Source organism: Megascapheus bottae, chromosome 22, assembly GCF_031878675.1.
Source record: "Megascapheus bottae isolate mThoBot1 chromosome 22, mThoBot2.hap1, whole genome shotgun sequence".
Lineage (NCBI taxonomy): Eukaryota > Metazoa > Chordata > Mammalia > Rodentia > Geomyidae > Megascapheus > Megascapheus bottae.
Window position 1 is genome coordinate 11,725,591 of NC_143530.1, and position 26,886 is coordinate 11,752,476.

Sequence of the window (26,886 nt, forward strand, 5' to 3'; positions counted from 1 at the left end):
ATCAGTTTGTTTTGTACTGTCTTCACAACAGGTGACCTGAAGCACATTACGAAGCTGAAACCCTGGGGGCTTTTTGAGGTCCTAGTAGAGAAGTACGAGTGGTCTCAAGAAGAGGCGGCCGGCTTCACAGATTTCTTACTGCCCATGTTGGAGCTCATCCCTGAGAAGAGAGCCACTGCTGCCGAGTGTCTCCAGCATCCCTGGCTGAACTCGTAAGCCCCTAACCAGCCCTGCAGCAGAGATCACACGCTGATCTTCAGCCCTCCTCGCCAAGCATTCCCCCCTGCCCTTTTTCAGGGTGAAGCTCTTTCTTCAAGGGTTTCTAAATGTTTCTTTTTTTCTTCCCTCCCCCCCCCAATGCAACATCATTTGGGTTTGCTGACTTGACCTTGTGGAAATCCACACAGCCATTGGACATCCTAGGTGACTTCAGCTTTGGTTGGACTCTGCCAAAGACTACCAAACTAAAAATATAGAACAGCCCTTCGTGCTGTACCCCTGCCTTTCCATCAGGACGTGTATAAATTATTAGCACCCTTTTTTTTTTTTTTTTTTTTTTAAAAGAAAGGTTTGAAGATGTGTGAGTCCATCCTTTTATTCTCTGACTCTAAGAGTCAAATTTTTAGTGCGTATTCTATTGCCAGCACGAGGATGAGGAGAGGGGAAGGGTGTCATTCTGTGTCCAGCAGAAACATTAAACATGCTGTATCCAGGCTGCATCATCTTCCTGGATTGTTTCTGTTATTTTCTATGTTCACACTTGCCTTGCGACCTTCATGCTACTTCCTTTTTAAATGAATTGTAAAAATTTGGGTACTATTTTATCACTGTTAAGCCTGTCATAATCCTGTTATTCTTTAATAACAAGATCCTGAAGTCTTCAGTCTGATATTAATGTATACAAAAACAGAACCATTGAATAAGTTCTTAAGACCCTAAGCTGTTCTGCAAACTCTCCTTTTCCCGTGTATCTTCTGTACCCTAAGAGCAGTTATTTTGACTTTTCTTTAATGCCTGGCTGGCACTTTACTCATCCAACTTGAGTTATTCCCTATAACAAAAAATCAGGGTTACTCTAGAAAAGAAACCTGGATTTTGGAGGGGGAAATTTTTTTCCCCATTAAAGGGGAAATATGTCCTAGAGTTCTGATTGGTTTCCAAATAGTTATCTGCTTTTATTTACAGCTTTTTCCTTACTTGCTCAAATTTCTAGTCTTGAACCAGTTTCTATTTATGGTGGTGATGTTCTCATTTTCTAAGAATGTGAAACCCTAGATAAAAGAACCAAAGGCGGGGTAGGATGGCACATTTTTGGGGTTGGCTTTTTTTGGGGGGTGAGGGGTGCCTGTTACTTTTTTTTTTTTTTAAGATTAGACATTCTCTGCTGCTATTTCTTTGTATAATGTAAATTTTAAAGTGATTAAGTATACTTGAGGCTTTGTTGTTCTTAATGCAAAAAGCATTAAGAAGATTGACCTCTCATAACTTGTCCTAAAGATTACATATTCTTCGAGTAATATTGAGCAGTAGAGGGACAGGATTGGGGTCATAGCTGCTAATTCACCATGGACCAGTGGGGCGTGGGGGTTGCAGCATTCTCTGGAAGCAGTTCTAGAACTCTTAATTTACAGAAAGACAAGGAGGTGTAACCCGAGGTTCTACTGGAAAATTACCAATGAAGCTGTTAACTAGCCACCTTTCTGTATAGAAGACTGGAATCACTTTTGGTCATTTATCCACAACAGTGACACAGGAAAGTAGTGTCATTATGCAATCCATGAAACATAAATATAGTATGAGGAATTGGCCAACCATTCATCAGATCTGATTGGTTACTCCTGAATTCAGACATGTTCCCGTAGAAAGAATAAGTCTGGTGTTGAGTGACGATCTGAAGTGAAATAACAGAAAATCCCATGAGCTAATAGGTCTCGTTTTTAAAATTGACATGACAGGAAATTTTAATGAGGTGAGATCCTATGACTTCATTTTGGAAATGATTTTCACTATATAGAAGGGCTTTTGTCCCCATCATTAAGGCAGATGAGTCAGAAAATCTGACAAGAGCAGCCGTAGGGCTCGACCTTCCTGGTCCTCTGTGTACCTTTATTGAGCTTAGTCAGAATACTGTCCAGTTGCCATGATCTCACTAAAAGGATTTCTTTTTGCTCTTAGTTAAAAATAAAGCCCTGATAATTTTTTAAAAATTCTTTCTACTGGGTACATTGTCTGTTTTCTTTTCTTTATAAATTCAGTATAATAAACAACTTATTTAATAACTGTTTCCAGAAATTTTATTCACTTGTTGCCCAAGTTGGTCTGGCCCAAGCAGCTAGAGAAAAGGTCTGATAATGCCTTTGAACTTAAATATACAATGAAACTGCAACTTGAATACTTGACATTTTTGTGATTTGAATTTCATTTTTTTTCTAGCTCTTTTTGCTTTCATTTATTGTGAGATTAGCAAAATACATTTTAAGGAATTATGAGAATTTTTTCACATTTTCCCATAACATTTTTTACAGTTTTCTTAAATTACTAGCATGAAAAAATGCCAAATACTTTTCTAACACTGAAGTTCTAGCATAGTGAACACATATACACAGGTTTTCATGCACTCAAGAATAAATGTTATTAACTTCATTTGTTCTAGTATCTGTTCCCCCCCACACCTCCCCCCAAAAAGGTATATTGTTTGAATCTGCATACTGGATTACTGGTGAAGGAAAAAAAAAGTTAGGTTATTTGACTAAATCACCTTTTGGTGTACTTCTTTATTTGAATACTTGGTGAGAACTTACAAGGTTTTTGGGGTTTTTTGCTTTATATGCCTGTCCAGGTATTAATATGATCTATATGTAGTAAGAGATTGAACTCAGGTGCTTTACCATTTACTTGCACAACACCCCCGCTGCCTAAGTTTTTCAAGGTTGAAGTTAACCGCATGCATACTATGCATTCATGTGCAACTAATCCAGGTGACCTTGTTTAAAAACAGGACTTCTGAGATTATATTCAGACATTTTAACCAAGGGATAAGTGTCTCTGATAACTGTGCATAGAGATCCAATTTGATATATACCCACTACCAAGTTAGGCTTTATCATAATCTGTCCATGCATTCTTTGCTTTAGATTTACTTGGGATAAAGAATGATTGGTCTTGGAATTAACTTTATGTTTTTCTTGTACTTCGTTATCTGTTTGCCTGGAGTCTGGGCTGGCTGGCTTTGAGGTTCTTGGAGAATAGTGAATGTGGTAGAATAGCACTCATGGATTCAATTAGGAAGGGGCTGGAGGCTGTTTGAATCCTCTGTCTTGCACTTCCAAGGAACCTTTCTGGGGAGGCAAGCTGCCGCATGAGGGGCCCCTTAAGAGGCCTACAGTCAGTAAATGGATCCCAGTCCCAACCACTTACGCAAAACAATGCTGCAAATAGCCACCACAACATAATTGGAACCCAGAGGCAAAGATTCTTGGCTAAATGTTGCTAGGATTCTCAATGTATGGAAATTTTTTGATGAGTGTTCTGTGGATCCACTGAGTTCTATACCAGTACTAGGACTTGAACTTGGAACCTGGGCAGTACTCCTTAGGGTTGTTGTTTTTACTAAAGGCTGGTGTGCTACCACTTGAGCCACAGTTCCAGCTTTTTGCTAGTTAAGTGGAGATAAGGGTCTTAGACTTTTCTGTCTGGGCTGGCTTCAAATCAAGATACTCAAAACTCAGTGATTCTCCTAAATGACTAGGATTACTTATCTTGGTTATGGCATTTGTGACCTGGAAGTACTACCAAAGCTGTGTTTTGAATGCAGAGCTGACAAATGCCATCTATTCCTATAAAGACTTGCCTATCAGCATACAGTTTCTGAAGCTGATAGCCATTTCTTTGTGGGTTAACCTGGGCACTATGAAGAAATGTGATTTTCCGATCCCAAAGAGAATGGAGTCAGATCAGTCTTGGAGTTTTTAGATCCCTTGTTTTGTCTTCATTCCTATGGCAGCATTTGGAAATCAAAAATGAGGACTGGGGGTGTGGCTCAAGTGGCAGAGGTTTTACTGTAACTAGTGCAGCTCTGATTTCAATCCCCAATGTGTTTTTGTTGACTAAGCGGTTGGAGATGGACTCACCAGGTCTTTTCATTTGTTGGTGTGAAGGAGTAAGCCTGGCATCCCCCGTGGGTGAGCACCCCCACACATCACTTGGCTTCTGTTTTTCTCTGAAGGTCGCTCCATTCCAAATCACCTTCAGAATGTTCTGTGCCAGGAGGAGGTCTTGTCTCAGGACTGTTAGCTTCTAATCCTAGAGTGAAAAGCTTTGGGCCTTAGGCCTGTATTTGCCAGGGAAAGGAATGAGCTTCTCTCTCTCAGAAATTGGATTCCCTCATTTTCTGTTGTCAGGGAAATGGATGGCCTATGATAAAAGAAAAAGGATGATTATAAAAGTTGACATTTTTTAAAAGCTAGTTTATAAGAATGCTACCATTTTACTATCAGCTCTCCTGACAGACTAACTTACCAGTGATCTGGAATATGAGACTTAAAGCGGGGAGGGGCAGGAGTGATGCCTGTAACTTCAGTTACTCCAAAGGCAGAGATAAGAGGATCATAGTTCCAGGCCAACCCTATTGGGGTGGAGGGGAGGGCAGTTTAGATCCTGATCCTATCTTTAAAAAAGCTAGGTAAGGTGATGGGTGCCTGTGGCTCCAGCTACTTAGGTGGTAGAAGTAGGATTGTGGTCCCTGGCCAGTCAGTGCAAAAGCATGACACCCTGTCTGAGACTAAAACAGAAAACATCAAGGAATAGGAGTAGGATGTGGAGTGGGAAGCTGGCGGCTCACACCTACAATCCTAGCTGCTCAGGTGGCTGAGATCTGAGGAACAGTTCTACGCCAGCTAAAGCAGTAAAGGCCTTGAAATTCATCTCCAGTTAGCCACACAAAAAGGCTACAAGCAGCTAAGTGCAGTGGCTCGTGCCTGTAATCCTAGCTATTCAGGAGGCTGAGATCTGAGGATCACAGTTCAAAGCCGTCCTGGGCACTACAATTAACCACTAGAAAACCAGAAGTGGCACTGTGGCTCAAGGAGTAGGGCGGTAGCCTTGAGCTGAAGAGCTCAAGGACAGTACCCAGACCCTGAGTTCAAGTTCCATGGTCAACCAAAAGAAAAAGGATTAGAGGCAGAACTGTGGTTCATAGTGGTGGAGCTGCAAGCCTTGAGCACAAAAGCTCAAAGAGCACCTAGCCCAGAGTTCAGGCCTCAGGGCCTATACAGAAAAAGAGTAGGGTGTATATCAGGTGATAGTGTTTCCCTAGCAAGCTAGAGTCTCTTGAGTTTAAATGGGGGGTGGGAGGGGAGATTAACACTAGGAAAAATAAGTATTTTGATTTTAAAAGTACAAGCCTTGTTCAAGGAAGCTTGTTAGGAATACAGTGTCTGTAGTCTCCCTTCACCACTGAACCACAACTTATATTTGAGCAAGACCCCCCCCCCCCCTGCTGGCCAAGCACACACAAGCTAGGGAATCCTGGAGTGCTGTTTATACAAAAATACAAGGTACTTCAAAGATAAAAGGATAGCCTCTTGTCCATATAAAGTACCTCACTAAATGGCATATTCTTCACACCTGTAATCCTAGCTAATAGTCCCGGTCTCTCTGGAAACAGATCTGAAAATAGTGGTTCAGAGCCAACATGGGTAGACAAATCTGATTTTTTTTTTTGGGGGGGGGGGTCAGTCATGGGGCTTGAACTCAGGGCCTGGACATTGTCCCTGAGCTCTTCAGCTTAAGGCTAGTGCTCTACCACTTTAGCCATAGCATCACTTCCACATCTAAGGGATTCCTATTTCCATTTAACCAGCAAACAGCCAGAAGTAGGGGTGTGGCTCAAGTGATGGGGGGAGAAGAGACTCAGCTAGAGAGAAGGCCCTAAATTCAAGCCCCAGTACCAGCACACAATAGGCATCTATTGAGCTGTGAATGTGGCGTAGTGGTAAAGTGCTTGCCTTTTTTTGTCAGTCATGGGGCTTGAGTTTAGAACTTGGGTGATGTCTCTGAGTTCTCACTCAAGGCTAGCACTCTACCACTTAGACCCACAGCACCACTTCTGATTACAGACTTTCCTGCTGGGCTGGCTTTGAACTGCAATCCTCAGATTCCTGAGTAGCTAGGATTATAGGCATGAGCTACCGACAACCAGTTCTTTTAATTCTTGATGTTCTTTTAAAATCACATTTTGGTAACTAAAACAAAGTTAATAGGCTGGGCTTCCTTTCCAGTCAGACATTAAAGCTATTTGATTCAGTCTGGGAATGTGGCTTAGGGGTAGAGTGCTTGCCTAGCGTGTATGAAGCACTGGGTTTGATTCCTCTGTACCACATAAATAGAACAATCCGGAAACAGCACTGTGGCTCCAGTGATAGAGTGCGATCCTTGAGAGAGAATAAAAAGGTGGCACCTTGAGGACAGTGCCCAGGCCCTGAATTCAAGCTCCAGGACTGGCCAAAAAAAAAAAAAAAAATGATTCATCTTTGCCTCAGCTATCAAGAGAGCATAGATCTGAACTTAGTACTCATGCAATAATTCTCTTAGCCTCACTTTTTTGCATTTGTTTCCAGTCTTTATAACTTATTTTACGAGTTTTAGTATGCTTCTTACAAATTAATTAAAATGCTTTGTAAAAGTGACAGCCCAAATGACAACAACAATCTGTCCTCATTTTCCAGGGGCTTTAGAAAAGTTAGTTTATTTAAAATGTTTTTTTGTTCTTTTTTTCCCACGTTGTAAAATGTGCTTTCTTGCCCCTCCCCCTCCCATACCCCTATAGGACTCAACCTCCAACTCGCTATCTAACACACTTGCTCCTCCTGAATCACTACTCCAACTCCCAAATCTTCCTGTTTTCCCCCTAGAGAAGGTACGAAATGGCACTTTCCAATAGGTGGGTTTCTTCTCTCCCCCCACCCCAGGCCCCATGGCTGCTTTGGGGCCCTGTGGAATCATTCCTCCTGAGGATCTAACAAAGGAAGCAGAAAGACCAACATTTCCCAAAGCATGAAACACACACCCCCTAAAGAAATGACTCACCAACCCTACAGCAGCTCCATTCAGACTTCCTCTGTAAAGGGAGAGAAAGAACACTTTGTTAGCAGCCTAGTTTATTGTTGTAGTAATTCCCTGCATAATAGTCCATCTCCAAACTAGATCAGACTCTTCTAATTCACTCTCAAAAAATCTTAAACTTTTCATTCATAACATTGATCAGCTTGTGATTCTGAAGAAAAAAAAAAAAAGACTTGGCCACTTCCGGCCTTTTCTCTTTATGTGGTCCTGAGGAATCGAGCCCAGGGCTTCATGCATGCTAGGCAAGCATTTTACCACTGAGCCACATTCCCAGCCCATGTGAAGTTACTTCTGAACTCTCAAATCTATTTCACTGAATGTCTGTCTTATGCTGGTACCACTCTACCTTGATCACTATAGTTGTGTAGTGAGTTTCGAAACTGGAACCTGTGAATCCTCCAGTGTTGTCATTTTGCCTATTCTGAGTCCCTTGCATTTCCATATGACTTTTAGGATGAGCTTGTCAGTTGCTGCAAAAAGTCAGAGGAGATTTCAGTGAGGATTACCACAAGTCTGTAGATAAATTTGGGACATATTTCCATTGCAACAATATTAAGTCTAACCTGTAATAACCTGTCAAGCTTAGCCAACAAATTCTGTTTTTGTAAAATTACTTAACCTGCTCGACCACCTGCATGTGGTTTCATCCTTGTGGTAATTGACTTAAGATGATGTCATACAGTAACGACCACCTGCGTGTGGTTATGACCACCTGTGTGTGTGTGTGTTTACCTTTAAAAACTCAGCCCTGCTGACGCTTGGGGCTGTTCTCTACTAGCCCAAAGGTGGAGAGTAGTCGCTGCGCAGCTATTAAAATGACTCTTAGCTCAATTCACTGAGTGCTGGTGACTTTCTTGTGGCAAGTTCGAATCCCACCTGAGTGACCAGGATACTACATTCCCATCCATGAATGAGATGTCCTTCCATTTATGTAGATATTTAATGTTCTCAGCATATTTACAAAACATTTTGAACTTTTGAACATTTTCAGTAGACAGTGCTGGCTTTGCAGAATGTCCCCAGAATTTTCAATTCCTGACTAAAAATGATCCCTATGGACAAACTTCAGCCTTGCACATAGAAATGGCTTCACAAACACTAGCTGTTTCCCTTCCTTTATGGAACCCTCAAAGTTGCAAATCCTAGAAACCCCTCTGAGCCTGGAGCTATAGCTAGCTACAGAGGAAAGAAATCTTCCTGTCTCCTCCTTTCCAGTAATTTGCGTTTCTGCCATTACCAAATGGCAGGTGTGTGGGTTTCTTCATCCACCCTGAAAGAAAGGCAAATGTGTGAGATTCCCTCTAGTGAAGTGGCCATAGGCTCAGCTACAGAAAAACTTGACTTTCTGGTTTCTCCTTTTTTTAATTTTGTAAATTGTGGGGCTTGAACTCAGTACCTGAGTGTTGTCCTTGAGCTTTTTTGCTCAAAGCTAGCATTCTACCACTTTGAGCCACAGTGCCACTTCTAGTTTTCTGGTAGTTAATTGGAGATAAGACTCTCACAGACGTTCCTGCTCAAACTGACTTTGAACCACAGTCCTCAGATCTCACTCTCCTGAGTAACTAGGATTACAGGAATAAGCCACCGGTGTCTGGCTCTAGACTCTCTGGGTAAGTTTTCTCTCTTTTACATGGACCGTGTCTTTGGGCATAAGGACATACATGGGAGTTTGGCTACTTCTTCTGGCTTAGATTCAAGGTCTGATGTGAAAAAGGGGAAAGGAGACTGGAGTGCAACAGACCCTAAATGGTGATCACCTGCCACCACTTAGGGACTTTTCAGGAATGAGACCAGCTTTGTTCCCTGATCAGGAAAAGACACTTAAATTTGAAAAAAAAAAAAAAAAAATCCCTCAAGACAAACCAGAGAGAAGTTTTATGGGAGACAGGAGCACAGCACCGGATAGGAAAGAGATCATGACAAGCATCAGGGAAGGTTCTAGAAAGTTCTGGACCTTGCCAGGCACAGTGGCTCTCGCCTGTAATCTCCTCAGGAGGCTAGGATCTGAGGATCAAGGTTCAAAGCCAGCCCAGCACAAAAGGACTTGAGACTCTCATCTCCAATTAACCCCTAGAAAATGGGAAGTGAGACTTGGCTCAATGGGTAGGGCAGTATCCTTGAGTTGAAGAGCTCAGGGACAGTGCCTAGGCCAAGTTCAAGCCCTGTGACCCACAAAATAAAATTTCAGGACCTTGAGGATCAACTAGAAACAACTGGCAGATGGGATCTGGATGAGAGCACACAGAAGCAGGGAGGACACCAGGCTTCCAGCAATGGCTCCTTTTCAAAGTATTTCAAGCATTAGCCCGCCCTCCTCTTTCCTCTCCTCCACCTAGCAAGACCCAGCATCTCTTGGCTAGATTAGACTTTCTTCCCTGTAGATTCTGAGGAACACTCTCGTGTCACAGCCAGTCTCAGCCATGCGGGTCTCCCATCACTGCACCACCTGCCATCTCCTCTACTGGCCTTTATCTAAAGGGAGGGCCAAGGGTGTGTCTGACGGTGGCAGGTGGTGTCTCTTGCTCAGGGGATCCACTTCACAGGAATGGCTGAACACAGTCCCCAACCCTCCTCCCGCAGACCCCGGAGGGAAGCCGCCCAGGAGAATTCACCTTTCCCATCAGCGGTGTAGTCGTCAGGAAGAAGCTTGTCCTGCCGGTAGCCCAGCACAAAAGCCAAGAAGGAAAGGATGAGGGCATCCCCGATGCTGAGGATGGCCAGCATGAAGGCCCAGCGGATGGTGCAGTGGCCCAGCGTGTACTTGCCCGTCTGCTCCCCACACATGCGCCGTACCTCACTTGAGTCCCAGCCATCTGGGTAGACCAGGCAGCCAATCATCAGGCCCGTGGCTGAAGCAGGAGAAAGAGGGAGTGTAGATTTTCTGTGGAGGGATAGGGGACCTCCTACCTTAACTTCTGTCATCCTCTTCCTTGACTCTGGGTTAGCCTCAACAGGCAAAGAGGCAGCTCTACCACCGTTCTTGCAGAATTTAAGTGAAAAAGTTCAGGCTCCAAAAGCTTGAGCATCTAGCTGCCAGGAGCCAGGGGCAGAGGAAGAGACTGAGCTCTTTAACTAGCAGCACCTGCCCATACCAGGTGATCCTCATCTGGTCCTCACCTAGACTCCTCGCCCACAACTCAACAAGGCTCTGCTTCCGAAGCCAGATCTTATCCCAGAGACTTCATACTAAGATGAGCCTTTGTTCACATTTCAACCTCCCTGGAGTGAGTAGAAGACAGTCCCAGTACAGAACTTAACCACAGGATCTACAACTCAGGTAGGTTTGATTTAGTGACTACAGGAAGGCTTTCATGTCCCCTCCCAGCTTTGTCCATAAAACTTCCATACAAGCAAAACAAGTTTCCTCCTCCTCTAGCAACCCAATACAGTGTGGTGTGGTGCTTTTTTTTTTCCGTCCTAAGGCTTAATCTCAAGGCCTGGGCACTACACGTGAGCACTTTTGCTCAAGGCTAGCACTCTGCCACGTGAGCCACAGCACCACTTCTGGCTTTTTCTTTGGAATTGAATCCAGGGCTTTGTGCATTCTAGGCAAGCACTCTACCACTAGGCCACACTCCTGGCCTGCCTATATATATTTGTCTTTAAGAATCCTCTGAAAGGGGCTGGGAGTTTGGCCTAGTGGTTAAAGTGCTTGCCTAGCATGCACGAAGACCCGGGTTCAATTCCTTGGTACCACATACATACAGAAAAGCCGGAAGTGGTGCTGAGGCTCAAGTGGTAGAGCTCTAGCCTTGAGAAAGTCCAAGGACAGTGCTCAAGCCCTGAGCCCAAGCCCAGGACTGGCAAAAAAAAAAAAAACAAGAATCCTCTGAAATATTCATGTTAGGAAACCCTAGAAATGCTGCATTGTCAGTTTAACGAGTGATTCTGGTGGGAGCTCAGCCTGAAATGCCAATAGGAATTAGACTGCCTGGCTCGTGAGGTTTTAAGTAAGGCTGAGGACTACTCAGAATGAGACTAGAGGCCTCTTGGATTGTACTGGGATTGAGCTAGTGGCAAGGAATGTTGTACCACAGAATTTGTCAGCCGGGTGCGATGGCTCATGCCTGTAATCCTAACTACTCAGGAGGCTGAGATCTGAGGATCATGGTTCAAAGCCAGCCCGGGCACTAAAATGCCTGTGAGACTCTTGCCTCCAATTAACCACCTGAAAACTGGAAGTGACACTGTGGCTCAAGCGGTATGGCAGTAGCCTTAAGCTGAAGAGCTCAGGGACAGTGCCCAGGCCCAAAATTCAAGTCCTATGGCCAAAAACAAAACAAAAAAGAATTAGTCCCTGTCCCATGTCCTGAGACTTGAGGGAGGATGATCTGGTGGAGGAAATTTCAAGGCAGTCCAGCATTCAGGGCATGACCTGAATAAATCTACTCTTAGCAAGATTTACAGTTAGAATAGGAATCAAGAAAACTGAGAAGAAAGATTTGGAAAAAGTTTGATCTGAAAAGCCTATGTAAAGTTGATACTAAAGAAGACATGATTTCTGAAGGGATTAAGTGCCCCTGAAAAGAAGCCAGGGGTGTGGGGGGTGTGGGGAGGGAGGGAAATGGATACCAAAACATGTGAAAGGGTATCAATGTATGTGAATTAATGCACCTTCTATCTGGCAAATATCATGTAACCCTTTTACTAATTACAATAAAAAAAATCAAAAAAAGAAAAGAAAAGAAAAGAAGCCAGGGCTGGGAATATAGCTTAGTGATAGAGTGCTTGCCTAACATGCGTGAAGCCCTGGGTTCGATTCCTCAGTACCATGTAAACAGAAAGATGAAAGAGATGCACTCAGTGGCTCATACCTATAATCCTAACTACTCAGGAGGCTGAGATCTGAGGATCAAGGCCAGTGCAGGCACTACAAAGCCCATGAGACTCTAAGCGCCAATTAGTCACTAGAAAACTGGAAGTAGCTCTGTGGCTCCAGGTATAGAGTGGTAGCCTTGAGCTGAGGAGCTCAGGGACAATGCCCAGGCCAAAGGATGGGGCAGTAGCTTTGAGCTGAAGAGGTCAGGGACAACACCCAGGCCCAGAGTTCAAGTCCCATGACCACAAAAAGAAAGAAAGTCAAAGGCCAGGAATCAGTGGCTCACACCTATAATCCTAGCTGCTCAGGAGGCTGAGATCTGAGGATCAAGGTGCAAAGTCAGCCCAGGCAGAAAAGTCCCTGAGACTCTTATCTTCAATTAACTACCAGAATACCAGAAGTGCCACTGTAGCTCAAAGTGGTAGATTGCTAGCTTTGAGTGGAAAAGTTCAGAGACAGTGCCCAGGCCCCATGACTGACCAAAAAAAAAAAAGTCAAAGATCTTGGAAAGAATAGCAGCTCTTAAGTTCAAGGCCCAGTACTGAAAAAATGAAAGAAGGAAGGAAATTAAAAACTTGCCAGGGACAGGTGGCTACCACCTGTAATCCTAGCTACTCATAAATTGTTCATGGATGGCACCTGGCCCTCTCTGCTATCCATGTCTCCAGCGCTGACCTAGATAAGATCCGGTATCAAGGGCTAGGCTTTCCTGGCTCTGCCTGCTCAGCAAAGGACACATGTTGCAGGATACTGGAGTGTGTGTGTATGTAGAAGGAGACATTGAGAATGAGAGGAGAAGGAAGGTGTCCCCAAGGACCCCATAGCCCTGACATGGAGGACCAACTGGTGAACATAGCCACCCATCCTACTGTTCTTTAGCACCAAGTGGCTAGATTTTCTTTTTCTCCCCCTCCTCCTCCTCCTCCTCCACTACTTCTTCTTCTTCTTCTTCTTCTTCTTCTTCTTCTTCTTCTTCTTCTTCTTCTTCTTCTTCTCCTCCTCCTCCTCCTCCTCCTCCTCCTCCTCCTCCTCCTCCTCCTCCTCCTTCTCCTCCTTCTTCTTCTTCCTCTTCTTCTCGTCCTCCTCCTCCTCCTTCTTCTTCCTCCTCTTGTCATGGAGCTTGAACTCTTGGCCCTGGCGCTGTCCCTGAGCTCTTCAGCTCAAGGCTACTGCTTAATCCCTGAGCCTCAGCCCCACTTCCCATTTTCTAGTGATTAATTGGAGAAAAGAGTCTCACGTTCTTTAGTGCCCAGGCTGGCTTTGAACCACATCCTTAGATCTCAGCCTCCTGAGTAGCTAGAATTACAGGCGTGAGCCACCCCACCCAGTTAAATTACTGGATTGTCATTCCTTATTCTTTCCTGATGTACCTACCTCCCTCCTACCTTTCTCCCCACTGCACACCCATATTTACATATGCTTTCCTGCCCCAGATTCCCCCTTATCAGATGAATAGATGTCAGAGGAAATAGAGATTGCTGGGAACTTTGGGCTTCTCTGGAGAGTAAGCACAGAAGCATTTTATAAATCATTATACTATGTAAAGATGGGCCTCAATACAATGTCTCTGGAATTCATCTATTCTTGGGATCTACCATCTTCATTCTCATTGGGCCTCACTTGCCAGCAGACTGCCATAATCTTGGCCAACTTGACCATCTCTCTCAGCCCCAAATTTCACATCTGTGGCTGAGGGCAGGGTTAATTAACTGGGTCTCCTCCAACTGCAGTCTTGAGTCTACGTGGTTGATATTTAGATTCCTGTTTTATTCCTCGTAAGGAACAGCACCTTTCGTTTTTTGTATGTGTTGCCAGTCCTAGAGCTTGAACTCAGGGCCTTGTCACTGTCCTCTAGCACTTGAACCACAGTACCATTTCCAGCTTTTTCTGTGTATGTGGTACCGAGGAATTGAACCCAGGGCTTCATGCATGCGAGGCAAGCACTACTACTAGGCCTTGCTCTCGGCCCCACCTTGCGTTCTAATCAGAGTTCCAGTCTTCTGAACTGTTCCTGAAAATCTCACAAGCACAGTGTGTATGCAGTCCTTGGCATGGACAGGGACCCAGGAAAGGCTGCAGGCAAGGTCTTATGCTGTCTCCTAGGCCCCAGAGAAGAGCAGGACTGACTCTCCCAGGGACCAAGACAGAGAACACCTTGCCTCCAGGCCCTACAAGTGGCTAGCTACCTGAAATATTAATGGGCCCTAGACAGCCTCCTTTCCCTCCCAAAATAGCACTTTATTTGCTGTCCCAAATACAGAACTTAATCAGGTAACCAAGACTTCTACTTCTCTGGAGAAAAAGGGGGGGGGGGGAATTAGACACAAATTTCTAAGGAAGATCCAGCAGAACACAAACACTCCAAATCAAAGGCAGACCTAGAATCTTCAAGGAGAGCAGTTTTTGGGAGGGAGGGAGAGCAGAAGGAAGGAAGGAAGGAAGAGAGGGAGGGAGGAAGGGAGGGAAGGGAAAAAAGAAAGGCTAGGGATCTGGGCACTGCTAAAGGAGAAAGAACAAATGCGGGGAAGTGGGAGCCTCTAGAATGTTCTGTCCATCACTATTCAGCCCTAGGCTTGGATCCTATTCCCAGACACCCAGAGTTGCAACAATGTCTGGTGTGGCGGCCTGGGTGGTGTTAGGACACCAGGTTTCTTTCTGCCTCCAGAAGCCATGTGCCCCTGGGCAAGTCGCCTCTCTGGCTCAGTAACTGTAACATCAGTGGGCTGCAACAGTTCCATGTCAGCTTTTCTACGATTCTGCTCTCAGTGTTCTTCAGAGCTTCCACAGAGGACGGGATGGGTAGCCACAGCCATGGCCCGGAGCTAGGCCGTGGCCTGCCCTCCAAACCGAGCCCGCTCACCTGCAGCCAGCTGCATCCACGCGCAGATCTTGTAGACGGTGGCGGTGTTGCAGATGAAGAACAGGCTGAAGCAGATGATGGAGCCGATGATGAGGAACATGGCCAAGGCTATGAAGAACATGGCTGTCTTGAAGGCTCTGGAGGGGATGGAGGAGAAGTCCAGCGGGCCGCCCTTGCAGATGAGCTCGGAGGACAGCACGTTGCCCACGCAGTAGGAGAAGAGGCCGAAGTAGCCAGCCTGCGGCGTGCTCACGCTGTCCCCGATCCAGTAGGGCTGGATGAAGAGGGCCATGACCAGCACGGAGAAGCAGATGGTGAGCGTGCCCCACATCACCCCCACGGCGCGCGCGTTCCGCACGTAGTTGGTGTGGTAGATCTTGGCGGCCTCCTGGGCAGGCAGCAGCTTCACCATGGTGGGGACGGCGGGGCCCTGACTGCAAGTCTGTGGCTCTGGGGATGGAGGCCCACGCGTGGGTCACTCCTCCGGGGGGGCGTGGGAGGAGCTCCTCCGAGGCCAAGGGACAACCGAGCCCAGCCCGTGTGCCAGGCTGGTCTTTCCGGTCCCCCTGCTCCTTTCAAGCCGGCCAGGGCCTCGGCCGGCCGTCTGGAGCCGCCCTGACCCCCCTCCCCTGGCAGCTCAGAGCTGGAGCCCCGCCCCTGGCCTCCCGCCCCGCCCCTCCGTACTTTCAGCACCGCGGCCAGCGCCCTGGGTGGTGGGCGTGGCTTGGCGAGGGGCGTGGCTTCTAGAGGGGCGGGACGTCCGCCAGGAAGCGGGGCTCCGGGGTGGCGATGGGGCAGGGGGCGGGACTAAGAAAGCGGGCTGGCCGCCAGGATCGGGATTGGGGGAAAGGGCGGGACCTAGTAAAGGGCGGGGCTTATGGAGGGCGGGACGGCCGCCGGAGTCTCCGGAGTCGGAGTGGAGGTCGGCAGGGGTGGCCTCGGGAGAAGGGGAGACGCGCCCGCTCGTTGTTTTTTTATTTTGATTATCTCTCCGCTGCCCCCTCTCCCCGGCTCCCCGAGCCCAGCGGAGGGTCTCCTGACTGGTGTCTGGTCTCTATCCGTAACCCCGCGGGTGCTAAGAGCCTTCCAGGGGTAGGAAGCAAGAGATTTGAAAGATCCAGACCCACAGTCCGCCAGTGGCTCACGCCGGTAATCCCAGCTGCTCAGGAGGGTGAGACCTGAGGAGCGCGGTTCACAGCCCGCCTGGGATGCCAGCAAGTCCGGGAGACTCTCAACCTCCAAGGAACCACAGGGAACCGGACGTGGCCCTGTGACTCCAGTGGTAGAGCGCCAGCCTTGAGCTGAAGAGCTGAGGGACAGAGCCGGGGCCAGGAGTTCGAGACGCACCCACGCCGCAAACATTTCGCTTTACCTATTCCGCTTCAATATTGAAATAGATCATTGTGGGCAGAGCGTCCGGCCATGGCCACCAGGGGGCGGTGGAATGCTGCTCTACAGAGGGCAGGTTAGCGCGTGGGAGACTGGTGACTGCTACCTCCAAAACGGGGAGAAATGATTGGGAAGAACACCTCATGCAAGGCTTCAGTCACTCAACACAGGAGACGGAACCATGGAGAGCCCGGGTGTCTCAAGAACAGATGGAGTAGCCGGAGTAGCCGGGCGCAGTCGCTCCCGCCTGCAATCCTAGCTACTCAGGAGGCTGAGATCTGAGGATCAAGGTTCAAAGCCAGCCCGGGCCCTAAAGGACCTGAGACTTTTACCTCCAATTAACCTCTAGAAAATGAGAAGTGGGGCTTGGCTCAAGGGTAGGGCAGTAGCCTTGAGATGAAGAGCTCTGGGACAGTGCCCAGACGCATCAAGCCCCATGATGCTACCCCCCCCCCCCCCAAAAAAAAAGAAAGAATAGATGGAGTGACTTTTCAAAATAAGTAATCCCAGAGGGCAGAGTCTAGCTTGGCTTTTTCACTTAAGAAAGACACTGTACCACTTGACCAATGCTTCTTTTTTTGTTTTTTGTTTTTTGCCAGTCCTGGGCTTGAGCTCAGGGCCTGAGCACTGTCCTTGGCCTTTCTCAAGGCTAGAGCTCTACCACTTGAGCCTCAGCACCACTTCCAGCTTTTTTGTATATATGTGGTACCAAGGAATCGAACCCGGGTCTTCGCTCATGCTAGGCAAGCACTTTAACCACTAGGCCAAACTCCCAGCCCTTGACCAATGCTTCTACTTCTGAGTTTTTGGTAGCTAACTGGAGATAAGAGTCTCACTGGCCTGATTTTGAACAGTGATTCTGGAATCTCAGCCTCCTGAAGAGCAAGGATTAGAGGTGTGAACCAACCGCACACTGCTGTTTTGGTTTTGAGACCAAGTCTTGCTGTGTTGCTCAAGCTGGCCCAAACTCGGGCTCAAGTGATCTTCCTGCTTCAACTTCCTACATCCTACATGTTTAGAAAAAAAAAAAAAACATGGGGCTGGGAGTTTGGCCTAGTGGTAGAGTGCTTGCCTAGCATGCACAAACACCAGGTTCCATTCCTCAGTATTACATACACAGAAAAAGCCAGAAGTGGTGTTGCGGCTCAAATGGGAGAGCTCTAGCCTTGAGAAAGCCCAAGGTCAGTGCTCAAGTGCTGAGTTTAAGCCCCAGGAGTGGCAAAAAAAAAAAAAATACACTGCCATGGCCAGCCTGCCCACAGGGAATTTGAATCTTTTTTTTTGGGGGGGGGGGAATTTGAATCTTGAGTGTATTTCCTGATGACTCTCTGAGCTCGTGCTTTTCACACATCTAAGAAGAGTCTTGGTTCTTCCTTTCTTTCTTTCTTCCTTCTTTCCTTCCTTCCCCCCATCTTTCCTTTTTTTTTTTTTGCTTCTTTTTTCTTTGTTCCTTTCTCTATTTCTTTATTTGCTGGTCCTAGAGCTTGAACTCAGGGCCTAGCCTCTGGCCCTGAGCCTGTCAATGCTCAAGGCTAGCACTTTACTACTTGAGCCACAACACCACCTCCAGCTTTTTCCTGCTTAGGATGGCTTCAAACTGTGGTCCTCAGGTCTCAGCCTCCTGCGTTTCTAGGATTATAGATGTGAGACACCAATGTCTAGCTCACAGCCACATTTTTACATACATTATCATGCCATACCAAGATTTGGGACCATTCCAGCAACTGAGGCACTCCCAGGTCCCACTCTCCCAGCTATGATGTCTGCCCTGGTCCCTGCAGCCAGGCAGACCTGTTTGTGTTTCTTGCTCCCTACCATAACTGTGAAGCTGAGGCACAGGAGTGCATGCAGTTTAATTTTTAGTGGAAAACCCCAACACAAAGCCCTCCTTAGAAATTGGAGGAGAGGTGGTTAAACCTTGTGAGGTTTTGGTACAGAAAGTATAGAACTTCTTGCTTCCATTTGGAAGTACATGAAACTCTGCCACCCTCTGTGTTTGCGATGGAAACCCTCCAGTCTCTCCTGTGGGAAGTTGGCTGTGACGAGTTGGGGACAGAAGTTGAGTCCTTCTTGCAGCTGGGAGTGGGAGGCTCCTTTGCCAGCCTCCAGTCTTGACATGGAAGACGGATCCTAACTGGCTTCTCGGTGGCTCAGGTCCCAAGGACATGGAAGCCTGAGGTGCAGACGGGATCCAGATCTGTGTATCCACATCTCTGCAGCCCACTGGGCTTCTTTGGTTTGGGCTGGTTCCCTCTGCTCCATTCCCCAGGACAGTGGCTGCGTGCAGGGCACTTCAGTGGCACCTTGTTCACTTTATCCTATTCAATCCTGATCCTAGGAAGCAGGTGCCACCACCCACCTTCGTAAGACAAGAAACTGGAGGCCCAGGAATTTGCAAAGTTTACACAACATATCTAAGTCAAGAAACTAGGACTTGCTGAGTTTTGGAGCCACGCTGGCCTGGCCCCAATCTGCTCCACCAATCCAATCAGAGGCAGTGCTCCCTGTGAGTAGTTTTCTGCCTCCTGGCATGAAGGCCAGAAGAAACAGGGGAGGCAGCAGTGGCCAGCTCTCAGGGAAACTGCTTTGTTTGCACACCTGAGCACACTCAGGCAGCTGTGCCCTTCCCAGTCTCCAGGCCCTGGTCCATCTGCTAACACAAAACCTTCTTATTCTCAGTGGGACCAATGACTGCTCCTGCTCACACATGGCTTTGAGCAGTGTAGGGTAAAGTTCAGGGTAAGTGGAAGCCTTAACTGAAAGGTGAGTGAGTCAAGGGCTGGGAAGGTGGCTTCCTGGTAGAGTGCTTGCCTAGCATGCATGAAGCCCTCGGTCCTATTCCTCAGTACCACACAAACAGAAAAAGCAGGAAGTGGGGCTGTGACCCAAGTGGTAGAGTGCTAGCTTTGAGCAAAAGAAGCTCAGGGACAGTGCCCAGGCCGTGAGTTCAAGCCCCAGGACTTGGGGCCGTGTGGAGCTGGATGGGGAGGGGGAGGGAGCGTAAGTCTTTCTTCTCTGAAGCAAGACCTTGCTATGTAGCCCTGCCAGGTAATCTAGACCTTCAAATTCTTCTTCCTCAAGCCTCTGATCGCTGGGATTCCAGGCCTGTGCCAGCATATCCAACAGGGCTGAGTCTTCCCTCGTGATAAGTGGGGTAGGAAGGATAGGGCGAAGATCATTGGAAGAAGGACCCCTGAAAGGCCTTGAGGACAAGGGCAGAGGGTTGTGTACCACAGTGAGAATACACACACCATGCCTGTCCTGAGACCTGCACCTGCCCTGGAATCCCCTTCAGTCCGTGGAAAGGCGGTAGAGGGATGGGAAAACTCACCTGAGCCTCTCACTGCCTGGCCTGGGGTTTCCGTGAAGTCAAAGGCTGTTGGAGGCATGAGAAGTGCCTGGGCCACTTAAATGTAAGCAGCTTTCCACCACAGGTGACTCTCACTTGAATAATCAGGTAATTGTGTTGATATGTGCAATATTCATATGATATATAATATGCATATTAACTTGGCATACATATTTTACAGACACTTGAATAATCAGGTAATTGTGTTGATATGTGTAATATTCATATAATATATAATATGCATATTAACTTGATCCTGACACGTTTTTTGTTTTTGTTTTTTTTTTTGCCAGTCCTGGGGCTTCCACTCAGGGCCTGGGCACTGCCCTTAGACACTTTGTGCTCAAGGCTGGCACTCTGCCATCTGAGCCACAGTGCTACTTCCAGCTTTTTCTGTGTATGTGATAACCAAGGAATCAAACTCGGGGCTTTGTGCTTGCTAGACAAGCGCTCTACCACTAGGCCACACTCCCAGTCCCTCACAGTTCTTGAAATTATCTGCAGTTGACAGATCAGAAGACTGAGCCAAAATATTTAGATAATTTGTTTAGCCAATAACGTACAGCTATTGTACAAGTTGTACAGGATTTTCCTTCCTTCCTTCCTTCCTTTTTCTTTCTTTCCTTCCCTTTATTATTATTATTTTTTGCAGTGCTTTGGATTGGACAGATTGGGCCCAGGCCCTTGTACACAGCCAGGCAATTGCTCTGCCTCTGAGCTACCCCAGAGTTTACACTCTGAACCGTAATCTAGTATTACTTGTGTGCACATGAACAATCATATGCTTGTGCATGTGCAAACATACACACACACCCCCACACACACCCACATGGCTCCCAGGTGCCTGCCCAGGCATCTTATCAAGACCTCCTCTCCCCCAGCAGATAGCCGTATCTGTGCCTCTGCTCATAGCACACCCTGTGGGGTGAGGGTACAAGGTGAACCACGTGGACAAAACCCTTTTTAAGGCACTCCAGCATCTCAACTAGCTGTCTTCTTCCATCTGACCTGCCAGCTCTACCGTCACCAGGGACCAAGGTGGGCTGAGGAAGTCCCCAGAGGGAGGGAGCTTCAATTTGGGGTACTGGGTCCTTGACTTGACTTTATAATGTCATAGACAAGAATTTTAGGACAGATCAAGGGAGAGACGATGTAGGCGCATTAGGATGTTGGGGTGGGGGGAGACAGGCATATCTGAGGAGAGTCCCCGAAGACTGGGACAATGGGATCTTGATGCTGGAAAGCAGGCTGCTTGGAAGTTGGGGTGCTTTAAGATTTGCTCACTTGATTCCTAAGACACAGTCATTTGGGGGGGCAGGGCAAAGGAAGGGAGCTGTGTTCTCTGTCAGGCCACAGTGGAGTAAAAGAAAAGAGTGGTGTGATGTGTGCACAGGCCTACAATAACTAACCGCTAAGTCCTCACACACTCACGTTTGCTAAGGGAGGGAGGCGATGCAAATGTAAAAGAATAGCAAATGCTTCCTGCTCTTGAGGTTAGGCCCTAGAGAATGTTTTGCGCTGAATAGTAAATATATTTTGCTCCAATAATGCTGACCTTCGCAAGACTAAGCATGATGACCACGTTTTATTCCTCCAAACACTCTGTCCTGACCCACCCAGCGCCATTCGTCATGGAGAAGATCCTCGTTGTCTTGCTGGTCACCCTCGCCGTGGTCTGTGCGGCTCCTGGTCCACGGGGAATCATCATCAACCTGGTGAGGGGGTCTCCGGGGGGAGGCGAAGTCCCCAGAGAGGGTTTTCTAAGTGGGAGGGGAGAGGACTCTTGCAGGGAGATTGGTTTTCAATGTTTACAAGTTCCTCAAAGGTGTGCAGGAAGACAGGCAAGGTGACACACACCTGTCATCCCAGCACTTGAGACACTGAGACAGGAAGATGGAGAGTTCAAGAGCAGCTTAAGTCTAAAAACAGCCAGCACCGGGCCAGGAGTTTGGCCTAGTGGTAGAGTGCTTGCCTAGCATGCACGAAGACCCGGGTTTGATTCCTTGGTACCACATACATAGAAAAAAGCCAGAAGTGGTGCTGAGGCTCAAGTGGTAGAGCTCTAGCCTTGAGAAAGTCCAAGGACAGTGCTCAGGCCCTGAGCTCAAGCCCAGGACTGGCCAAAAACAAACAAAAAAACAAAAAAGCCAGCACCAGTGGCTCATACCTGAAATCCTAGCTACTCAGGAGGCTAAGGTCTGAGGACTGCAGTTCAAAGCCAACCCAGGCGAGAAACTCTATCCCCAAACTGGAAATGGAGCTGTGACTCAAAATGGTAGAGAAGGCCGACCTTGAGAGGGAGAGTTCAAGCCCTATGACCTGACCCCCCTCAAAAAAAAGTGGGGTGTGTGTGGGAGCTGGAGCTATTCGGGTTTGGAGCCCCTGTTTTGGTGCCATCTGTGACTTATCAGATGGGAACAGGAAGGCCAGCGGGCAATGACTGGCTGGTCCTGGGGTCACATGGATCTGGTGCGGTGCAGAGGGACTGCCGGGGGCAGGACTCCATCTCACGGCTGTCGCTGAGGACTGTGCTGTCCATGGCAGCGGGGAGGGAGACTGGGAAAGATCCTGGGATGGCCCCTCTCCCCTCAGGATGAAGGCGAACTCTGCCTCAACAGCCTCCAGTGCAAGAGCGGCTGCTGTCAACATGACACCATCCTGGGCCTGCCCCGATGCACGCAGAAGGCCAGAGAGAACAGCGGGTGCTCTCCTAAAGTAGGTACCAGGACCGGGACTGAGGGACATGGGGGAAGGGAGGGGGAGCCCTGGAGGACTGGGGATGGCGACACTGAGCGTGGACATCACCAGTACCTCAGCATCTGCCCTGGCATCACCCCAGCCGTGGGGCTGGGCCCAGCAGGCTGACAGTCTCCACTTCACGGCTGGGTAAATGGAGGCTCCCCCAGGCAGAGCTAGAAATAGAAGTAGAACCGCCCAGGCAGTTGGGAGACGCATGCCCTGTGTGGAGTCACCTGCTGGATCTCTAGCCAGGAGAGAGGGCAAGAGAGGGCATGAGCAATGCCCCCCCCCACTCCACCCCCAAACTGAAACTCCACCACCTGTGCCTCTGCAGAACATCCAGGGGGTTTACTACCAGTGTCCCTGCGAGCGGGGCCTGTCCTGTGAAGGGGACAAGAGCATCCTTGGTGCCCTCACCAACACCAACTATGGCATCTGCCTTGATACCTCACGCTCCAATAAGTGAGAACACCCACACACCCCAGACTACCTCTCCTCCCCTCTACTGCCCCCTCCCAGGCTGGCCTTCTCCTCCAGCCCCTCTGAGATCTGATTGGGCTCTTGGCAATTAAAGCCCACCTGCAACCCTCCCCGCCTCCTGTGCATTCTTGCTAGGATGTGAGAGAAAACCTGTGCCTGCCACGGCAGGCATCCGAAGGGCCAAAAGAACCAGAGACAAGGGCAAGGGCAGGGAGGGCGGGGCTGGACAGACTGGGGATTGGAGACGATGCTGTGAAGCAGGCTATGGGCTTACTTAGTCCTAGCAAGTTCACAGGGAAATCATGGGAAAAATGATCATCTCTACGCATATATACATATATATACACATACATATATACAATCTGATATGCAGATGTGCTTTGATATATAATCACACACATGTATAAATATATACATATGCACATACCTTAGTATACACACACACACGTATATCGGGAATGAAGGATCTAGAGATAGGAAGTGCTGGATTTGTGTGGCGGCTGGCAGCTCTGCAATTCTCTTGGCCTTCGGGTCACAGTTTTGGCTTAGCAGCAGTTCCTACCACCATCCTACTTTCTCACCATGTTCTGAGGCAGGAAGCGAGGGAGGGAGGGTGGGGTGGGCTACGGAGGAGCCGAGTAGCCCAAAGCTTTCGGGTAGGCTTCTCTTCATATCACCATGGTCAGAACGGGGCCACCTGCTCACCTCTAGCTGCAAGGGAGGACGGAAACCTGAAAGGACTGAGGAATGAAGATCCCTCTCCTAGGGCTGGCCACATTGCTGCCCAAAGAACACTGGGACTCCATTTGAAATGCTGCTGGGGAAGGAGTAACAGTGGCTGCTACACAAGCACTGGTGTGGAGTAAGAGAGGCTGTCCGCACTTGACTCCAGGGGAAGTCTCGGGCCTGGGGCAGGGCTGGGGATCCATTCTTGGTGTCCAGACTCAGTCCTGGGAAAGAACTGTAGTCATGCTTCTTCTGTATCTACAGAGTGACCACCTTGATGAACCCCTGCAATGAAGGAAACCCTGCAATCATAGACCTTTTGGACTGGGGGAAATAGACAAGCTCCCATGGCAGCACAATGTTAAGTGCTATAGCTCAGACTCCCTGGTCACTGGTCCTGACCCCTCCTGGAGCCTCTACGCTTCTAGTGGACAGAGAGGGGAATTGCAGGGGTTGTGTGATCCATTTAGACAACGTGGTAACCAACTCTGGGCTTCTCTGCATCCCAGCTGCTAGCCTGGGGCAGGAGCTGGGGTAGGGGGGTCTGGTCTGGACTCAGGCTCAGTTAACAGGAAGAGAGAGCTTGAAGTTCTGGCTCCCAGCTTAAAGGAACAGAATGACAGATAATCCTGGGTGTGGAGTTGCCATTTCCCATCCAGAGGACTGAGTTTCTCACAGCCTCCTGGCACCTTTGCATGGGGGCAGACGTGCTCAAGCATTCAGCCTTCTGCACACACTCTCACAGCACTCTGGGGGAGACCTCCACTCTTCTGAGTCAGATGCTCTCACTGATGGCATCCCGCTGCCTTCCCACCCATGGCTACCTCCAGCCCTGCCTGGCCTGTCAGCTTTCTGACCCAAACTACTCTCCTAGGTACCCGCCCCCACCCATGGTGCCCTTCCTGCAGGCACCAGGCTCTAGATAGGACAGGAGCCCTGCAGAAGGTGCCCCTCCCTCAGGAAGTGCAGGGACCAGAGCCAGAAAGAGACTTTAATACTCCACTCAGGGGAAATGGCTGTCACCAGCCCCGGGGTCCTCCTCTACATCAGATAGCACCGGTGGGGACACATCAGGTCCCGGGTGGAGCAGGTCAAGCCTGCACGGCAGGGGCATATGATATTGACGGCTCCGCTCGTCTGTGGAGAGGAAAGAGGGTGTGAGAAGAAAGAGGCTCGCCAGGGTCTAGGAAAGGAAGGAGCCCCATTTCTTGTGGGGTGGTAGGTAAGGGCCAAAAGCACAAGTTCTAGAAAGATATAAACTCAGAGTCAGTAGCTGTCTACAGCTTATGAGTGTGAGGCTAAGGCAGGTGAGACCTTATGTGACTCGGTTTCCCCATCTGTTACGTGGGCAAGATAATAGTAAGCAGTCATCCAAGTTGTCAGTGGTGAAATAAAACAGATGAAGTTCTCCTAATTAAAAAAATAATAATAAAACAGCCAGGCAATGGAATCCTAGCTACTCAGGAGGCTGAGATCTGAGGACGGTGGTTCAGAGCCAGCTCAGGTAGGAAAGTCTGCAAGACGCTTATCTCCAATAAACAACTCAAAAAAAGTGAGAAGTGGTGCTGGGGCTCAAGTGGCAGAGTACTAGTCTTGAGCAAAAGAAGTTCTTTCACACACACACATACACCTGCCACCTGGGCTGCAGGATCTGTTGTCATGGGAAGGGCCAGCACTGGGATATTAGGCCAGGCTTTTCCTCCCTGCAAAAGTTGGAAGGTTGGTGCCAGAGCCAATGAGCAAGAACAAGCCTAAACTTGGGGTCCTGGCCCTCTTAGGAAACTGGGGCACAGTGATGTGGAGAGATCTTTTCCTACCTATCTTGCCTCAGTGAAGAAATAATGATTCAACTAACATTTGTTGAATGCCTACCACATGCGGGCCCTAAGCTAGGACTCCCATTATAGTGTGTGTGTGGGGGGGGGGATGTAAACGGAGGAATAGCAAATCTAAGGCATGTGCTCTGCCCAGGGTTCAAACCCAGAGCATAGGAAATCCAAGGAGGGGAAGGTGGTTAGGGTATTACAGGATGAGTAGGAGTTTGCCAGGTAAAGAAGGAACAAGGAAAGGCGCTCTGGGAGGAGGAAATGAAAGTCCTGTGTTTCGTTGCATTCCCTTCCCACCCCTTCCCAGCTGCCCCAGGCAGAGGCTCACCTGGGGCAAGCACACTGTGGCCATGTTGCCCTTGGCCGAGCAGAAGGCGCCCCCGAAGTCCCAGTCCACGAGGCAGCAGTCACTGCTGCACTCCGAGTGGTGGTAGCACCTGTCCCCGTTTCTCTGTGGGGACAGGCAGCATCTGCCAGGCTGGGACATTCTCTTAGTCACCAGTGTTCTTTGGCTAGGTGAGAGGATGGCAGTGTTCCTGGCATTGCCAGCTGAGCCAGGGGTCCAGGAGGAAAAGCCATGAGATTGTCACTCCAGGCCCTACCCTCCATTGCTCTTCTCCAAGGACTGGGGCACTGCCCCTCTCCCCCACTTCTCCTGGGTTCTGGGGACCCCAGGACTGGCTACTAAACGCTCCCAGCTCACCTTAAACAAGGTAAGTGGGAAGGGAAGGAAAGCCACTGCAGCTGGAGAGGCCCCCTGCACATGGTGAGGGTGGGGGGGGGGCTCTTGTGGGGAGGAGCAGCGAGTCTGGGGGCTAGACAGCTGGGGAGGGTTGCTAGCTGGGGTCCAGGCCCCCTGGGATGGCAGGAAAGGAGTTTTGAAGTGTGTCTGAGACCAAATCCCAGCTGGGCCTCCATCCCTGAGTCAGACTGGCTCTTGGCCCCCCCCCCCCGGCAGGGCTGGGGGACACCTGGGCCCCCTCTGCAGCTTGGGGAAGCATTGTGGCTCACCAGCTTGGACCGCGTGTTCTTCCCTGCAGTGGGCAGCAGGGCTCCCGAGAGCAGCAGGACCGTGGTGGCCAGGGCCGCAGCAGCCATGGCAGGGGTGGAGGTGGTGGAGTCTAGGAGCCCCCGAGGGGGTTGGGATAAACCCCTCCAGCCGGCCATGTGACCCGTGCAAGAGACAGAGTACTAATGGTCACAGACTGCCCTGCCCACGGCCACCTCCCCGCTCAGCCTTTTCTGGCTCAGGGGGAATGGGGGAGGGAGGGGGAGGAGGGGGGGAGGAGGGATGCAATTTCCAAACAAAGAAATTTGAACCATATAACAAAACTAGAAAAGAAAGGAAGGGGCTGGAGTTTGGCCTAGTGGTAGAGTGCTTGCCTTAGCAAGACCCAGGTTCGAGTCTTCAGTACCACATACATAGAAAAAGCCAGAAGTGGTGCTGAGGCTCAAGTGGTAGAGCTCTAGCCTTGAGAAAGTTCAAGGACAGTGCTCAGGCCCTGAGCTCAATCCCAGGACTGGCAAAAGAAAGACAGAGAGAGAGAGAGAGAGAGAGAGAGAGAGAGAGAGAGAG

The 26,886-nt window shown here is 48.8% G+C and overlaps 4 protein-coding genes across 5 annotated transcripts in view; 2 read left to right on the top strand and 2 right to left on the bottom strand.

Moving 5' to 3' along the window:
* Positions 1–557, top strand: part of Srpk1 (SRSF protein kinase 1) — a 38,707-nt gene extending 38,150 nt beyond the window's left edge. Inside the window, exons 16-17 of one of the 2 annotated variants that reach the window (XM_090355807.1) lie at positions 32–212; positions 408–557. In XM_090355807.1, the coding sequence (XP_090211933.1) occupies positions 32–212; positions 408–423 (197 nt within the window). In that variant the 3' untranslated portion in view covers positions 424–557. Of the gene's footprint in view, positions 1–31 lie in introns of both variants that reach the window. The other variant, XM_090355806.1, reaches the window with a different exon arrangement.
* Positions 349–15,381, bottom strand: Lhfpl5 (LHFPL tetraspan subfamily member 5). The gene is made up of 4 exons (XM_090355808.1): positions 14,802–15,381; positions 9,735–9,971; positions 7,087–7,117; positions 349–4,413 (listed from the first exon to the last, which is right to left on the bottom strand). Exons 1-3 carry the CDS (start codon positions 15,211–15,213, stop codon positions 7,107–7,109), a joined length of 660 nt encoding a protein of 219 aa, XP_090211934.1. The 5' UTR covers positions 15,214–15,381; the 3' UTR covers positions 349–4,413; positions 7,087–7,106.
* A 3,489-nt stretch (positions 15,382–18,870) lies between these two features.
* Positions 18,871–22,866, top strand: Clps (colipase). The gene is made up of 5 exons (XM_090355320.1): positions 18,871–18,929; positions 20,424–20,577; positions 21,160–21,254; positions 22,132–22,254; positions 22,613–22,866. The coding sequence occupies exons 3-5, from the start codon at positions 21,171–21,173 to the stop codon at positions 22,742–22,744; spliced, it is 339 nt and encodes a 112-aa protein (XP_090211446.1). The 5' UTR covers positions 18,871–18,929; positions 20,424–20,577; positions 21,160–21,170; the 3' UTR covers positions 22,745–22,866.
* Positions 22,867–24,525: 1,659 nt separating this feature from the next.
* Positions 24,526–26,408, bottom strand: Clpsl2 (colipase like 2). Its single transcript, XM_090355223.1, has 3 exons — positions 26,282–26,408; positions 25,639–25,859; positions 24,526–24,621 (listed from the first exon to the last, which is right to left on the bottom strand). The coding sequence occupies exons 1-3, from the start codon at positions 26,406–26,408 to the stop codon at positions 24,526–24,528; spliced, it is 444 nt and encodes a 147-aa protein (XP_090211349.1).
* Between the last annotated feature and the right edge of the window lie 478 nt (positions 26,409–26,886).